At 42.6% G+C, this 18394-nt stretch overlaps 1 protein-coding gene across 1 annotated transcript in view; it reads left to right on the top strand.

Moving 5' to 3' along the window:
- Positions 1–18394, top strand: part of LOC148829978 (uncharacterized) — a 131489-nt gene that overhangs the window by 95282 nt on the left and 17813 nt on the right. Inside the window, exons 12-13 of the mRNA XM_088922685.1 lie at positions 3240–3506; positions 16034–16104. Of these exons, the coding sequence (XP_088778811.1) occupies positions 3240–3506; positions 16034–16104 (338 nt within the window). The remainder of the gene's footprint in view (positions 1–3239; positions 3507–16033; positions 16105–18394) is intronic.

Genomic DNA, 18394 nt, shown 5'->3' on the forward strand with positions numbered 1-18394 from the left:
GATAGAAACCGTTCTATTAAACATTACAGTATTTTTAATATACAGCCACTGATTCACTCTACAAATTACATTTTACAGAAGCAATGATCAAAAGTAAAGGGCATCATTTAGTGAATATTTAAAAAAATACTGACTTTCTGAAACGTTTGTTATAATTCTTTCTCCCATATTTTGTATGTAGTAGGTGTATTATTTGCTGTTAGTGATTTTGCATCAGATAAGCCTCTTTTGATATACTTTATCCTTACCTAACTGCAGTCAGTAGAGTTATGATTAGAGATTAGTAGAGATTGATTCTGATTCTGGATCAATTCAGTATCTGCCCTGTTTATCACTTTGTGCTGCATTGTGCTTTAACAGGCCTCGTCACAAGGTGATCCGACTGCCTGCTGAAACTCAGAGGTGCCGCAAAGGTCTCTAAGCATTGCAGGTCAGATAGGGGTCAAGGTGGCTGTTACTTCCCTTAGTAACCAAGACCATCTCAGTGATGTGCGTTTAATTAGACAGTTATATAGACTCAGCACACAGATATATGATTTACTATTATGGGATATGGATCAGAAAAGGTCTGCTTTCATTAAATACATCTGAAATGCAAAATATTCAAGAAGCACAGTATTCAGTGATCAGCCAGGAACACCTAATGAAAAAATAGCATTTGAAGTTTTTTTTTTTCTAATTTATCTTATTTAGGTTAAAATTGCAGCCTGACCGATTGACCGCTGCTGTGGATAAAAACAGCAGTAAAGGTTTAATGGATGATCTTGTGGATCAACAGTGAAAAACACTATATGTTATTTCTAAAGAGAGACAGAGCTGTGTACATACAGTATGACAATATTGGAAACGAAGGATTAGAGTACTGACATTTCTGGCTAGGATGAACTGTACTGTATATTAAAGTAATAGCCTAATTTACTGCTGCTTGTTAAGGTGGGCTTGATTGTTTTGTTTTCGTTTATTTGAAATCTCGTTAAAATCCTGAATACAGAAGTTTAATTATTATTTATCACTTCCATCTCAGTTCAGAGATTATTCTGGGTGTTATTGTCTGAACCCTTTCTAGTGCAAGAGCATGCTTTCTTATTGTTTGATAAAAAATATTTATTTTAAAGTTCCAACATTATGGCACAAGGCTTGTATTTGATGTTTCACTTTTATTAATGCAACACGCACAGAGGAATAAAGGATTCTGAGTTTTTGTAATGAAACATTAAATAACAAAATTACCAAACTGTGTCTTGAAAAACTCAGTTAAGAACATATCAAAGAGGAGGCCCTTCTGTTTATTTTGCCTGTTTCTTGAAAGAGACCAAGGTATCAAGCTTTAATGACATGACTGGTAGCCTGTTCCATACTCCCACCAGCATTTGTGTAAACATGCGCCCCTCTGTCACGATTATAGTCCCCCCTCCTTAAGGGTGCTCCAGCCCTTTCACTTTAGACTTCATTCTGTGCACCTGATCCCTTTTACCCAGCCCACCTTAAAAGCCAGGCGCTGACGCTCATCCTGGCTCTGCATCTGGTTTCCGCACCATGTGAGTCCGGGACCTGGAAGCGCCTGGTCCCGTTAAGGTTTTACCTCTGTTCCTGTTCCTAGTCCGCCGGTTCCGACCCGGTTCATGGTTTTTAATTCCTTGTTTTGATGGATCTCCTGGCTTTGGACTTACTCTTGTGTTTTTGGATACCCTCTAAGGATTACTCTCTTGGATTGTTTGCCTCGGCCACACCTCCCCCGTGCACCAGCGCACTTTGGACACGCCCCCCTGTTTTCAGCCCCGTATTCCTGCATGACGTTTTCCCAGTGTTTCCCCACTTCTTTGGATTGTGTCGTCCGCATAGGGTCCGGAAAGAACTGTTCGGCACACCCTTGTTCTCACTTTTACATGCACTTCATCTTAGGTTCCACCTGTGTCCTCTGGTTCATGGCTCTCTGTTGATGCAGACTTTATACGGCATTTCTGCAAAGAAGCCACAACAAATAGCCTACAATAAGAACTTTGTCGTATTTTTCCATGAGAAAATGTTCGAAGAAAAGATTAGGAATTCATGTCTTTAAAGATAACCTAAGATTGGACTAAAAAGGTTTGGTTCCTTCATTACTTTAGGACTGGTACTATATATGGTTTCTATTCTCTGAACTGATACCAGAACAGCAGGACCTTTATTTACACAGTGACCAAAATGTACACAGTATTCTAAATGAGGTCTTACTAGTGCATTATACAATTTTGTGAATGATCCCTTGATTTAAACCATATGCTTTTAGCAATATGCACTAACATTATTTTCCTTTTTGGTGCTTCCCCACATTGTCTAGAAGATGTGAACGACGCGTCAATATAAACACTCACGTCTCTCTCATAGTAGCCTCTTTGAGCTCAGTGTTTTGTATTCGTAGCTTTAGTAAATTTTTAACATTAAATGTCATTAGCCAGGAAGGCATGGTGGCTCATTGGTCAGCAATGCTGCCTCACAGAGCTGGAGCTCTGGGTTGAAATCATGGGGTGCTGTCTGTGTGGAGTTTGTATGTTCTCCCCATGTTCATGTGGGTTTCCTTCCACTGTCCAGATGTACTGGTAGGTTAATTGGCTTCTGGGAAAACATGCCCTGGAGTGAGTGTGAGTGTGTCTCTCTGCCCTGTGATGGACTGGCGTCCCTTCCAGGACATATCCTGCTATGTGCCCGGTGCTTGCTGGGACAGGCCCCGGCTCCCCTATGATCCAGAATATGAAGAATAAACTAGAAAATGGATGGATGGTTAGATGTCATCTGCCAGATTTTCATCCAGTCTTCAATTTGATCTAAATCTTATTTTATCTTCCTCTGATGCTTTGACTGAGTTTGTTGTAGCCTCATGTAGAGCACAGCTGGCAGCAACAGACAAGTACAATTGGGTGGAGTGGTGGCTCTGGATCTGTGCCTCTGGCTGGAAGGTTGCCGGTTCCCACAGCTGACAGAGGAATCCTACTCCGTTGGGCCCCTGAGCAAGGCCCTTAGCCCCAAATGCTCCAGGGGTGCTGTATAAATGGCTGACCCTGCGCTCTGACCCCAAGCTTCTCTCCCTGTCTGTGTGTCTGTGTCTCATGGAGAGCAAGCTGGGGTATGTGAAAAGACAAATTCCTAATGCAAGAAATTGTATATGGCCAGTAAAGTGATCTTAATCTTAGAATTGTCCGCCAGCAGAGCAAGCCCCGCCAGCACACATTCCCAGATCTGCCGCGCGCTGTCTTTTCCAGGCGGCGCAGACAGGAGTGTCCCGGGAAAGAGGGAGCCCAGCTCCGGTCCAGGCTGTGTGAGGGCGAGTGAGAGGGCTGCTGAGGGAGGAAGAGGGTGGCGGAGATGCAGAAGGAGGCGTCCGAATCAGGATCTGGAGGAGGAGGAGAGACAGAGAGGGGCAGAGGAGAGGAAGGCCAAAGTCCTCCACATCTACACCAAACTCCAGGAAAACAAGTCCTCAGTGGCCCGGGCTGTCAGCTCCACGTGCTTCTCTCAGTTTGAAGACTGTAAGTCTCTCTTCACACGATTCAACAACAGTACATTCCAGCTCACTTCAATACCTCCATGAGTCTTTAATCTTCTGTCGTGTCGGATACCTTAAAACTTCTTTCCCCTGTTTTTTTTATTTTAAATGTAAAAGCAGTAGATACACGGGGTAAAAAAAAAATGGCACCATGAAGAAAGGGGTCGTGTACCATCATCTGTCATCGCTTGGAGTTTAGTGTAATCACAATAATCTGGAGTTGTCCTGCAGCTGTTGTGCAACTGTGCTACCTTGCAATATGCAGAAGCCTTCAGTGCACCTAATGCCAAATCAGCAGCATGTTTTCTGCAGCTGCCCTGCAGGAGTAAGCTGGCCAAAGAGAGGACTGTACCTCCTGGCCAGCAGAGCGCTCCAGGCACTGCCAGGGCGCATCTCTCCTCTGAGCCCTGTGTCCCAGTCTGCAGGGGGCACAGGCTGACCCGGACCCACCTGCTGCGTCTGCTGTAGGGCCTCCTCCACATGAAGCTGAGTGCTCTTCACACTTTGTTAAAAACGTTACACTTCTTCGCTATCCCTTTGATTAAAACAGAACTTCTTGTTAAATTATATTAGTTGTGGGTATAAATAAACACCTTCATTTGAGAACTCCAAAGAACAGCTTGTATTTGCTGCTAGGTTGCACTGTGTTTCCAGAATCAAAGGAATAAAATTCAAGCCCTCAGTACTGCTAAAACAGAATCAGAAACTCTGCGCAGAGAGGCAGCTACTGAAATGAACAGCTTGAGAGTAAATTTTATTTACAAAATTTCAGATCTACTTAGAGGCTTTATTTCTGTTTGTTGTTTTACTTGTCAAACCTTGTTGATGAGCTCAGTGCAAAATGAAAAAATAAGCACATCTTAACTGTTTCTGAGCTTGATCACAATGGTGTGCTGCTCACTGCCTGTCCTGAGTGGGGTGGGTTTAATAAAATTTGCCGTTCTTCAATAGGCCTGATTGCAGTATGAGCACAATCACGGCAATCACGCCTGATTGAAGGATCTGGCAGCAGTCCTGCCACAAGCCCACTGTATATTATTGCACGGTTTTAGAAAACAAAGAAGGAAGAAAGATAAGCTCATCGATTTGGTGATAACAGTCCTTGCGAGCTCATTTCCTCTTCTTTTGTTTGCGGAGAGCCTGCACACGCTGAGGAAGAAACAAAAACAAAATGAAAGATCGCCTAGCTTGTTGTTGTTAAGTCACAGGAATTACTGCTGAAAACAGTTCATAATCTCACCACATGCCACGTACACCAATTTTCTAATTACCCGGCCCTTTTCCCCTTCTGAAGTCTGATCTCCTGAAGTGGAGTGCTTCATCGTGGGTGCGAGGGTGGGCTGTGGCTGTTTACGGCTGTCTGCTGTTCGCGTGCTGAAGCCAAACGTTTCTGCTCAGAAAGTGATCTTTCGCTGTGCACACTGCAGTGATCCTGTGAAATCCTTTATTTTAAGAAACCTTTTGGTGCAAGCAAAGCACACTATACAATGTACTGTAGTCTTCTGTTTACAATGATAGAAGAGCACTTTGTAGTTTTAAAGAGCCCTTTGTACTGACTAAGCTGAGCAATGCTCTCACTGCTGCCACTCTCCTTTATCAGGAAAAAGGTGTCATTCTCTTGGGGGTAATCAATATTTATTTTGCTTTGTCAGAAACAGGACAAGTCCATAGATTCTGCAGTGTAAACACTAATGGTTGTACTGGAATCATTAGATCATATTTCTTTCTGCAATGGGAGTTTCACAGTTAAAGCAACTCTGCTGTGATTCATCGTTTCAAAACCCACTGCTGAAGACTCAGGATACGATTTACAGAGTGAACGTGGCCAAGCTGAACGGTCCACACAACTTTTACTACACTGGTATTTGGAAAACAACAAGGCACAGTTCCAGGTTATGTGTTTTGTTTCCTTAAAAACAAACTAACATTTTATAGCATGAGGGATTGTGTTCCCTTTCCTTCCTTCTTGTACATTAGTAGAATCACAGTATTGTAACCTAATCTATTACAGTAATAGTAATGTTTAGTAATATCTTAAGTCAGTTTCAGATAATTCCCCTTTTCAAGTCTTTCTATGTTTAATAAGGCAATTATAATGTTATCATTAGTTGTATGGGCTGCTGGGTAACAGTAAATAACTGTCCTTGTGTTGCAGTATTTAGTATAGTTAGGGCAGTGGGGCTCTGGATTCCCAGCTGGAGGGTTGCAGGTTCAAATCCAAGATGGGGGTCACAGCTATTGCAACCTTGAGTGAGGTATGGCATTGGCCAGCTTGCCCCCAATCCACCCTGTTGTATAAACCAACACAAACATGTGTCTATAGAAATAATTAATTGGAATTATCTCTATACATTGCTTTGGAGAAAGGCATCGGCCAAATCAATCATTAAAAATAGTTTCAGGGAATCTCAGTTGTCAGTGTCTGAAATCTCGCCCTGAGTTCAAAGTAAATCGTTCACTCACAAGTTACAAAAGCAGTATATGGTGTTGGCTTTCCATTGGGTGGATGAGACACACTCCTCTGGCAGTCCAAAGCTGGGCAGAGGGCAGTAATTTTTACTTAATTTGGCCCCAGTAAATGACAAAGTAGTTTTCTCCACAAGCCATTCCTCTATCACCTGTGAAATGACCCAGCTCCCGTGATCAGTGTTAATCACAGTGGGTCTGACTGCTGTTTTCAGCACATGCATGGTATATTCATCTGAGTAATTTGTGAACATAGCTCATCATTATTAAATGGAAGCCATTAATGGTGGTAATTGGTCTTAATTGGCATCTACCCCCCCCCCCCAAGCTGCAGGCAAACCCAAAGAAAAAGAAACGAATCTGTGAACAGTGCACTTGAATTAGACTTGGCCTTGTGTGTTCTTCCTTCCTGGCACCCCGGCGTGTTTATTTAGCTGAGAAGCCCACAAGGAAAGGCAAGAGGCTTCACTAGACGTGTAAGAATGAATATTGGCTCTGTCTCTTCCACTGCTGCAGGCAAGCCTTTTCTCCTGTGCCCTGCGTGATTAATCCCAACGCCTCGTTAAATACATTGATTGCGTTTTAATTTGCTTATATACCTGTACCCCACTGTGTGCACGAGAGCAGTCCAAGCGTTATCACTTTAAGCAGGAATAAGGCGTGAAAGATGAGATGTTTGCAATCCAGGGAAAACACTGGCAGCTTTCCAGTCCTTGGTGGTTTCCTCCTGCCGTTGAGCCCCAGATACCAGAACTACTGTATGTATTGAAGTGGGAACGTTCAAGTGCTTCCTACCTGTTTCTGCTGTTGTTATTACAGCCCTGAATAGCTCCATCAAAAATGAAAACACCCCTGTTATGAGAGTGAGCATTCAATGAACAAAAACGAAGCTCTTTTAGTGCGTGTGATACCGAGCTTTTGTGAAGCCAGTGTTTGCACAGCCTCTAGTTGGGAGTACCTTAATGCACTTGACATGAGCTCATAATTACTGGGCAAACAAACAACACAGCTATTGATAAGCAGAAGTGTAGCACATGTTTGGCTTCTTTGAAGAAAGGTAAAAAAAAATTCTGTCAAAGAGCTCATTATCCTGGTCCAGAGCAGAAATGAGCCGTCCACAATACACTTATTAATGGCACAATGTCAAGGAGAACGGCTGCAAAAATAGCGTATAATTTTGCTTTGTTTGCATTATCACTGGAAATCTCGCAGCCAGTGACGGCAGGCCAGCCCCTCCGCGCAGGCTGCTGCGTGTGCCCGTGTTTACGACTTCATTCTGCTCCTTCCCGACGCGGCCCGAGCCAGGAGCGCGGCCGCTTGCTGACAGGGCGGTGAAAAGGCGCTGACGTGGGGCTCCGCCAGCCGTGGGGCGACTTTCCACACCGCGCGCCGCTCGGGGGCGGGGCGGGGAACCGGCTCACCGCAAGCCGAGCGCGCACTGAGCGTGTCCTCTGTCCAGCTGGCGGCGCAGTTCTTGAGAACAACTCTCTTGCAGGATGTAAAGTTACCTTCAGTTCTCAAGATTCCACTCCAGGCTTGATCCCTTCAAATGTATGATGATGATGATGATGTAAAACACACAGCAAATGCACAGCATGGAGGTTTAAACTAGTTTAAAAGTTTGAATCCAGGCTTGAACATCTGCCAATTCCAAAGTCAGGCTATATCATTGAAACAGAACATTTACCCCTTATACTGTACGTACAAAAGTTCTACCTTGTCCATGTTGACTATCCCATAGGTCCTAGGGTGTCTGTGCAGGGGATCCTCAAGTTTAGCTCCTTTGTTTTGAATAGGTGGGTAGCTGCGTCAGCATGCGTAGGCTGCAAAGGAACAAGTAATAGGTTTATTCCATGCTGAAAAAAAGAAGAAAGAGAACACAACGTTTCGGCCGTGAAGCCTTCTTCAGAAGGCTCCACGGCCGAAATGTTGTGTTCTCTTTCTTCTTTTTTTCAGCATGGAATAAACCTATTATTTGTTTTGAATAGCCTCACATGTACCAGACGTCAGACTTGTCTATATTTACTCCACTCAGTTTTGTCCCCCACTTTCTGGCTGGATGCTACTTTAGCAAGTTTCCAGTCGAGGGCCACTGTCCCAGTCCTGGGCGAATCTGAGAAAGAAAGAGGAAGAAGTCAAGGAGCTGTGCCGATGGCTAGTGAACACCACTTCTCGTTTCTCAATGTGAAAAACGGATATTGTCATCAGGCTTTATCTTATGTGCTTTTAGTACTTGTAACACTCCTGTCTCTTATGTGCTAACACTTATGCTGTGCTCAAGTATAGAACCTTATCTTTCTTCAGCCGGAGGTAGTGTGTTATGTTGATTTCTTCACCGCTGACCTCCTGAATTGCTGTACATTATCATCTAATTTATCAACTACTTCGCTTTCATTATCTACATTCCAAACTCTGTTCTGAGACACCTCACATCTGCTTCTTGTGGCCTCAAATGCAAGATTTCTTTCTATTTTTAAATGAGGTGCTTACTTTCTCCTGATCATTTCCTTCACTGATTTATGAAAGCGCTGCGGTCACTGGTGTCCAGCCTCTGGTTCACTTTCTCTCGGTGTGTTCTGTGCTTTCAGCAGAACCTCTTTTAACTGTTACCACCCCTCTCTGCTGACTCCATAGCTATCTCATCCCCTCTACTGCTGTTAAATGCTGTTGCCTCCTGTGCCCAGGTGCTCTTTGTGGTGTGCAGTGCTACACCCACCTCTTCCACCCATCCTCTCCCTTCAGAGTGCTGCGTATCCACTACTGTTGTGTTTGGCATCATCATTCTCTGTCAGCCACGAGTAGCATGGGGGGTGTAGCTTGAGCATGGAGTACCTTGACTTCCTGTTTGAAGTACTGTCGATGTCGTGAACTGAAAGTCAGGCTTCTTATCTTCCTGGCGCGAAGGAGGAACATCTACTAAGAAATATTCAGCCAAGACTCACATCTCACAGTGACTCTACCTTTGTCAGCTAGACTAGCTGAGAGAATTTCAGATCTCTTCCCTGAAATTCTTTGAGTATTTCCTGTTCCCCTGGGCTAGTTTTGCTCTGCTTGTCTGTGAAAGCAGAACTCTTGTTCATCTCCCAGCATACTCTGTCAGATATGGGATGAGCCTTGAAACGTGACGAATTTCATGTCAGCCTCCTGTTTGTAATTTCTTGGGTGAGATTCCTGGGGAGCGGTTTACCTGAATAGAGGGTGTCGGCGCCCTCTTGCAGGTGGAGGCCGAATTACAGGCATCCTTCACTACCAACCTGTAAAACAAAATAATGTTTCAGTGATTCCAACTGCAACATACTTGCCTGGTAATGCAATAACTTCTACTTCCTGTATTTTTTCTCTAATACTCCAGGCATTTTATGTAAATGCACTTATCTGATGATTTTGTTTTTATACAGTGTTCCCTTTTCGACTCTATGGCTCTACAGATCTACCTTGCAGATTGTCTTTATATTCTGCCCCTTCTGTTCATTCTATTTTTTTAATTTGGTTGTTTTTGAAAGTCTCTGTAAAGCCTTAAATTATGTAGAAAAATGTCATGTCTTACAGTGCAGGAATAATGTCCCAGGGAATCTAGGGCACCGCTGATATACTGGTTCAGTGCTGAGTTATAGAATTCCATAATTTATGTCTTTCGTCCTTTCTTTCCTTCATTTAATTGGTTTTACTGCACCACTATACCTGAGTGAGTGGTGGTTTTGTAAAAGGAGTTAATTTTTCCAGGATGTTCATCTGTTGTCTGTGCAGCAGGCAAACGTGCTATGCACTTACTGCACTTCTTTGTTGTTTAAAAAAAAAAACAGTGTCAGGGAATTCCATATGAAATACAAAATATGAAAATTCTCATGCAGAAATTAAGCTTTATTTTAACACCACTCAATAAACCATCCTTGAAGAGCACTTTGGTGATTTTTATTATTGCACAGGTTTTCTGTCCCAAACTGTCTGTCAGTGAACAAGTATCAGGGAACAAGACTGTCAGACCTTCTTGAGGGATCACAGAAACCACATCTTCACAGAACCTATATATTTGCAGAACTCGCACTGCCACACTTCCACTACACTCTCAGCAAGCATGCCAGCACGCTCATCTCTCCCCAGTAGCTGGCTATTGAAAAACATGTGTGCTGTATTATGCTTTAATCAGCGGTCTTGGCTCCTGTTTATGATCAAGTTAATTATAAAAAATTAGATTGTTGAAGTAGTCCAGAAATGATGTCCACAATTTGTCGCTGTCCACAAATAATTATCAGTCGAAATTCACTTTTACCTTTGCTATTTTAAAGAACTGGGCCACGAATATAACCTATAGATGACCTCATAGATTTGGACAGAGAACTGGGGGCACTTCTGTAGAAACCTTTAACTTGTTTCTTAAAGGTTGCCAGTACAAATGGTACAATACTAAACTGAAATTCCTAAGCTTTTCAAGTCATTGTCTTAGACATGAATCAAAGTGTTGACTGTGGAAGAATGAGAAGAATAGATTTCAAAGAAGGAGGTACACCATGCTGTTTTGTGTGGACCGTGTTCTGGCAAAAAAAAGGGAATTTTCTAACTGCAGTTTGTAGACATAAATGTGTTAGCAGTCCTTTAAAAATCTGCAAATAAAAATAATTAAATACAATACTTTAGGCATTACAACTGGATACTGTGGCTGCTCACACTTCCTGCATGACACAGTAAATTTAAAAAACAAATTGAAAAAATTGAAACCTTGGCTCCCTAAAATCAAATCTAGCAGGCCTATTATTCCTATTATTATTGGGGCTGAATCGCCTTTATTTCATTACGGATTACGTTTTTGCGAAATTACTCCTGGCTTTTCTCTATGTAGTCATTCTGCAGATTAACATTTTCTGGTAGACTGCACGTTAAAGGAGGCAACCTGTGTCCTCTAAGCGAAAGTAAAAAAGCCATCAAGCGCCGAAGTGTAATCAGATAAGGATATCAGGCCAGCATTAGTGTGTTAGCTTTGTCCAGGGCTCCAGCTTTCTCAATGGGCTGAAGCTCTCTCTTCATTTGTCACCCCAGCGCACCTTTTGTGTGGGTAATTTCCCATTGGTATTGCTCTGAGCTGCAAGTCGACTCGTCTCTTGCTTGAACTATTATTTCCTGCAAGCTTCGTGCATGCGTAATGAACCCAGAGAGGATTTACAAGCTTATCAAGGGAGAAAGTGTCGGTAAGAACTGATAAGGCCTTAAGACCACGGAGACAAAGAAATTTCCATTGCATCCAGCAAACGGACTGACTGCCGCTGAACAGATTTGTGAAAGATTTGATTGGGTTTCGCCAGATGTCTGAGTAGCTGATGTTTAGGAAAAGCCTCTGAATCCTGGTCATTCGGGATCCAATCAGAGCCATACTGATGTCCGAAAGGCCAGTCACAGTTATTTGCAAACAGATGTACAAGCCAGAGCTCTGGGTTTTGATCAATCAACCTTTAACAAGGAAACTTGACTAGATGTGAATATAATCTTTTTGCATGAAAAAAGGAAGTCGCTCTGTGCCTCATTTTGATGGTGGATAAGTGGATCAGCGCTATAGATCGAGGAAGCCAGCCGTAAATATTAAATAGCTAAGACCTCGTTTTAAAATGCAGAATTGACCTCAGAAAAAGACAAAGAAAGTTCCTGTAGTTTATTACAATACATTTAATGCTATTTTCAAACAATTAAATAGAATTTTAAAGATCTGATTCTTCATTCATAGCCTAAATATTCAGAAGATGTAGCATATTTTGCAGTATTCCTTTTTAGGTGAAAAATACATATTTTAGGTAAAAGACCTATTTAATATTCTTCAGCAGCTTCAGAAGCCTCATTGTTTCCCCAGAGCTGTCATGAAGTAAATCTGGAACACAAACTCCCTGGTTTTGAGTACAACCCGTAAAGGCTGAACTGAAACCAACACAAAAACAAGTTGAAAGAGAATAGTTTCATAGATCAAAGCATTAGATTCATGTTCTCAATACCATTCAAAATTCTAAACACAAAACCCAGATGTCAATCTCTCCTGTTGAAATTCAAAATGAAATATTTGATTTATGTAAGCATCGTTACAATCATAAATGCTGTAAAATGTAGCAGTTTACTCTAAAATACATTATAGCCCTTAACCCTATATAGTTGGGATGTATTTTAAAATGTTAAATAAGGATTCAGCAAATGCTTCTCTAAAACTTGTTTTACAGCTCCTTGCAGTACATTTCTCCTGATCTGTATCTTTCTACAACTTTATCTCTGAGTTTATTTTGAAAGCTCCTTAGTCTTCATGCTGAATCTTTGCTTTAAATACAGTGACTGAGGGACCTCTCAGAGACACTCGTATATTTATTGTGAAAACATGAGAACAGCTATTATTGCACACAGATGGAGGACATACAACTACGTGTGTGAGTTTACAAATTACTTTTGAGCAGCTGAACTAATTTAGGTTTGCCATAGCAAAGGGAAAGGATACTTATGCAATTTTAGTTTTGATTTTTTCCTCGGCTTTCTTACTATCATTTAACCTTCTTTCAGCCAGACAAGTGTCCAGTTTGAGTTTTCACAGTTGCAAGTTTTGATTAAAAATATTCACTATTAAAAATGTACAATCTATATACAATGCATCATCCATAAAAAAACAAAATGCAACGTTATTTCAAATAAATGAATATTTTTGAAAGGCATAGATAGGCATCTCACCTTCCTCATGACTAAGAACTTATGATTCTGCGTCATAATGGAATCAAGACCGGCATTAAACCGGAATCTGAGTGTGAGTTTAAATCACATTTTGAGGTTCCCCAGTAATATCTAGGAAAGCAGCAGTGCGATCAAAAGCACATCTCTTTTAATGCAGTCGGTGTGAAACTTGTTTAAAAAGTACGGTTCACGAGGAATAATGACATCGAAGAATCATAAGCTTTGTGGGTGTGTATTGACTGTTTAAGTATGATAAGTTTTGGCTTAACCTCCTGGCCGGAGGACGAGACGGCTCAGCCCCCATCCAGAGAAAGAGGTTAAACCAGGTGGAGATGGGGAGGGGGCAGGATGCAGGCAGCAAAACTCGAGTAGAGGCATGGGCAGTAAACACATACAGTATATACAGTACGTAACACAATTTGTAATTTAAATCAGATGAGTGAGATTGTCCTGTCTTTCATTATCTCTCCTGAACTTCAGCTAAGATCTTCCACGAAAACGTTTAATTTGCAAGGCTGATAGTCCTTCATCGCCCAGAATATGAAGATACAGTATGAACAGACAGACCTCAGCCCGGTTCCCCATTAGGACCCCTGGGTGAAAGGAGGGCCGCAGCCCAGGGATAGGAGAGTGACTGAAGCTTTTGGCTTAGAAAAAAAAAAACTCTTTTTCGAGTGGCAAAACTATCGTCAAAAACAAAGTAAGTAAGGAAATAAATCGCCACCAGCCAAAACGGCACCCAAAATTGAACTCTTTCCTTACTGTAAAAATGAATGACTTACAAAGCAAGATTTGCTATTTGAATCGAATATACTGTATGAATCTGTCAAAGAAGTGGAGTGACGTATTCTAGTTCCTTATAAGTTATTTATCTTCAGGGTCATCAGTTTAATGAGCACGTACAGTATTCGCCGGCAGCACAGAGGGTAATCAGGTGCCACATGATATCCAGCAATATGCTCAACAAGTCATTTCTCTCTAAATGGGAAGGTAATATGAGCCACTGTTGATGCCCTTTGCGCACTGTCAGGCCCCAACGTCATAATCAGGATGCTCACAGCCATCTCCTCACCTCACAAAGAGCGTAGCGGGTGCCAGGGGCAAAGTACAAATTAAGAGCAGAGACTTCCCAAACCATGGCTGTGTAGCGCCCAATCTACAACATCCATTATTGTCAGGACTTCAATTACAGCGCATGTCAGAATCCCCGGATAACATAATAATGTTATGATTCCTGAAAAGAAATGTTTTACTTAGGGAGCTAAAAAGCAGCTCAGTGTAAAAATCACACCCAAAGACAATCAAGCTGCTTTAACATCAGTTCAATTCAAAATAATTTCCTAAGTTATTTCTTAAAGGTACAGTGCCTTGCACATTCAAATCCTTCAGAGGTTTTCAGATGTTGCTTGATTATAAATGATACCAGCACACTTTTTTTCCCAGTCTGTATTTGTATCGCAAACTCGCATGCTCAAACAGAACGTTTTTAAAGAGTAAATTAGTCGTCTTTTCAGCAGATATCATGAAGAAAGATGCTGATTGGAAAACGATTTGTATCATTTGTATTCCTGCAACATTTGAGAACTTTTAAACGGTCTGAATAATTTGGCATTTTGTCTCCTGCCTCCCTCCTCTAACCCATCTTCGCCCGTACAGCTGCCCCTTGGTCACTCCGCAGTCTGCAGGGGGTCCCAGCCTCCTCGTCCTGTGGCCAGGGGGCTGGTCCTCACTCTTTGGGTCAGTGAACATCCTCAAACCTCTAATTCTTCAGTTTTGTTGCTCTTCATGAAATGCAATTTCTATGGACAATAAACAGTAAGGAGTACTAAAATGAAACTAGATAAAGAAAATCAATGAAAAAATAATAGTGTCACTGTGCAACATCCCTGTGTGAAAGAAATGAATACTGATATGATGCTGTTTGTTGACAAGTTTGTTGGTTGTTGGTGTAGTATTGTTCCTTGAAATACTGCACCAGAATTCTGAGCCCAAGAGCGGTTGCTTTGTTTGTCTGTCTGATAGAAATGCCATAAAGTTTAAAAAAAATGACCAACATGAGCTGCTGTTTCTCACCGGAGTCATGAAGACCGCCTTTTTGCTATCAGCATGATTGATGGAGTCCGGCCTGCAGGAGAAGGTACCACATTTTCTTCTTCAGCAATGAGAAGGTCAGTCCAGAGAGTGCGGGAAGCTGGCTCTGGGAAGGACAGGGGTCACTCCACTTGCTACGTGTGATCATGATCGGACTGCAAAGCCCACAGCAGAAGAAATAGTCTGCTTATCAGCAGCACAATTGCAGCTCACTCTCTGCATGGATGGAGACCATTCAAGGTGGACAGCTGAGAGATGAAACCATCTTCTTTTCCTGGCCCGGGGCAATGTGGTTTTGGAAACAAGAAAGTGGCGGGGTGTCTTATTCACAGATGAATGCCATTGTGCTCTTCACACACCTGAGGGAAGACAACTTGTTTGAAGATGTTGCAGTGAGCGTTGTGTTGCTCAAGCCATTCAGTGGGAGAGGGGGAACACGATGATGAGGGGACGCAAGACAGGGAATACCCTACTACTGATGACGTCCTCCAGCCCAGAAAATTACACTCCTGCAAGCCAGCCTGGGAATCTTGGGTTTTCCGGCATGACGATGCAAGACCACACAGTGATGTGACCTGAAGAAGGGAGATGTCAAGACTTCCGATGGCCTACGTCTCCTCCAGACCAGAGTCCTACAGAACACCTGTGGGATCGGCTTTATAATACTATCAGCAGGAGACAACCGCCACAAGCCACCATTCACCAGCAGCTGCAGCTGGGCAGGAAGAGTGGCGGAACATCCCACAGCTGTCTGTCCAGCCCTGCGTGTCAGGAATACTTAGGAAGGCCATACGGACAAAAACGATCTTTTCGTCTGCTCATTTTGATTTGATTTGATTCACGTTTTGATAGTGATTAATATGTATGTCCAAACCATTTGATTAAATCCAGAACACATTTCTTTAATGTATGAGTTTCTTCTGAGTGTTAGTAAAATGTAGCTCATGTAAAGCAGAGAAAAGAGGAATGGGATTATTGTAGCAAGCTGAAAAAGGCATTTATATTCCTTCTTGGAAAAGCTGGCAAATTATTGATTTAAGACAGGTGTCTTGAATGGGAAAAAAAGATTTTTCAAAGAAAGACTGCTGGGTTTTTAAGCACTCTGTTATGCAACACAAGCATATTTCTGAGTTTTTTTCATCCGTTTTGTAAGCATGCTCTTAGTGGTGCATTTGGCAAAGTCAGTTTTAGATACAGAGGAGTGTTTGTCATTTGTACAACTAATGACTATTTCTTTTTGCTTCCCTGTTTTTTTTTTTGCAGTTGACTTTTTGGCAAAATACTGCATTTTCAGCCCAGAGAAGTTGGCTGAGTTTAAAAGAGCTTTTGAAGTGGTAAGTGTTGTACTGACTTAACATCTTCCCTGCACAGCCAGAGCCATCAGAGATCAAGACGTTGGAAGCTGAGAATTGCAGTGCACTATAGTGTATTGCTTCACACTTCAATGTAACTATACAACACAGACACACTTTTTCTCCCCCAAGAACAATTTTATTTCCGCTCCAGCCTTTATTCTTTCTTAAATTCTCTCTGTTCCTTGGCCAGAAAGGAGGACTGAATCTGCCCAGAAAGGAGCCGCTGGCCAAGTGGAGGGGCAGGCGGTCGCTAGTGCATTGTGATCTGAATTCACGATTAGGCTGGCCTGTGTTTAATGTGGGCAGCATGGAGGTGCAATGTTTAGCACTGATGCCCCGCATGCTGGGGCCCTGGGTTTGAGTCCAGGCCTGGGGTGCTGTCTGTGTGGAGTTTGCATGCTCTCCCCACGTTTGTGTGGTTTCCTTCTACAGACCAGGAAACACACTGGTAGATTAATTGGTTTCTGAGAAAACCGATCGTGGCCAATGTGAGTGTGTGCGTGTCTGTGTCTGTGTGTGGCCTGCGATGGACTGGTATCCCACCCAGGGAGTATCCCTCCTTGTGCCCGCTGCTAGCTGGGAAAATGGATGGACAAATTTAAAAGACACTCCAATATACAGTTGAAAAATAAAGTTCTCTGTAATGTTTCCTTAAAATAATTTAAGTCAGGAAGGGACTTTTTAGAAACAATTTACACATTGAAGGAAGTGTTGACGTACAGTCGAGAGGACTGTCCAAATGCACCTGTCAAGCCTTTTAATTGAAGGATTAAGTTTAAATATTGCTCACAGGTGAACGTAAAAACTATGTTGAAAAGAGAAGAAAGGAAACAGTGTTTTGGCTGTGATTGGCTTCTTCACACCCGAAGAAGGCTCCACAGCCGAAACATTGTAATTATATATAAAGCTTTACTTGTTCCTTTGCAGCCTGCGCATGCTGACACAGCTCCCTGCTTGAACTATGTAAAAACTATATTCCTTTACACCTTGCTTTCCTACATTTTGTAAAAGGCAGTCGTGTTCTTTTTATGCCTCCTAAAATTGGAATCAGCAATTGTTAATCAACACAGTTTAGAAACCTGTTGATACTTATTTCCACCGAGTGCTAATTTATAGAACCACAACTGAAAAATTGGACCTTGATTGCAAATAATGGTAATAATAATGGAAGAGAAGGTGAGCAGGTTTTTTCTAATTAATTTAATGGCTGGCATTGGAGTCACAGCACATACAGTATGTATCTTTTGTTAATGTTAAATATTGTTTTATTTGTTTCAGTTTTGAAACACCACGCTCACCAGAAGCTACCGCCTAATAAAGCAGACTATCTGCCGTTTTTGCTTTTTCCAATTCTCGAACAAAACTGAATTGTATTCTCCAAAAGTTTTTTTAAAGATTTTTTTTATTTACAAAAAACAACAAATAATGCTTTTACATAAACACATGAACAAACCTAAACATCTAAAAAAAAACATCAGCCTCTCAGGGCCTCTGGCCAGCGACAGCCTCTTCCTCTATGGGGCAGGACGGATCACCTTTCCTGGGCAAATCATCCTGGCACACTGCCAGTCAACATTCGAGTTCTTAGTCTCTGGAGTCTTCTGGCTGTCGAAGCAGCCCTCCGCACAGCACGTCTCTGACGGCAGGCAGGCATACCACCCCGAAGCACATGCAGTAGATCTCACTGTCCAGGTGCTGCCACTAGCAGTGGTAGTGCATGGGCAGAGACTGGTGGGCATGGGTGTGCAGAGTGGAAGTGTGGCCTTAGTCCAGAAGATTTGGGCGGCTCTCAAAGAGCACCATCCAGATAGCTGTCTGATTGGAGTGTTCCGGTGTTCCGGACTCTGTAGTTGTGGCTGCTGTGTCTGACCAGGGGCTCCATCTCAGCCAGGTAGGACAAGGTCTCTCCCATCACAATGACATTGGTCTCCCCGCCAGTCATAGATGGCCCGATCTGAGATACAGATAACCGGTCTGCACCAGCAGCTAGGTCCATAGGGGATACAGAGAAGGTCTGGTATACGGTGAAGGCAAAGTGCTCATCTGCAGTGCACCCCTCCAGGGAATAGCAGGAGGACATCTCAGGGTCCATACCCTTGGCCAGACTCTGGGCAGGAGACAGCCTCTCTGATCCACAGGGCACCTGCCGACTATGAGAATCCTGAAGCCATCTTTTGGATTAAGGTTGCGATAAGATCAAGGCACCTTCATTTCCCATCTTTGTCCTCCTAAGGTGACCTTTCTTATGTTAATCATTTCTGACCGCTTG

This window comes from Atractosteus spatula, chromosome 8, assembly GCF_055471065.1.
Source record: "Atractosteus spatula isolate fAtrSpa1 chromosome 8, fAtrSpa1.hap1, whole genome shotgun sequence".
Taxonomy (NCBI): domain Eukaryota; kingdom Metazoa; phylum Chordata; class Actinopteri; order Semionotiformes; family Lepisosteidae; genus Atractosteus; species Atractosteus spatula.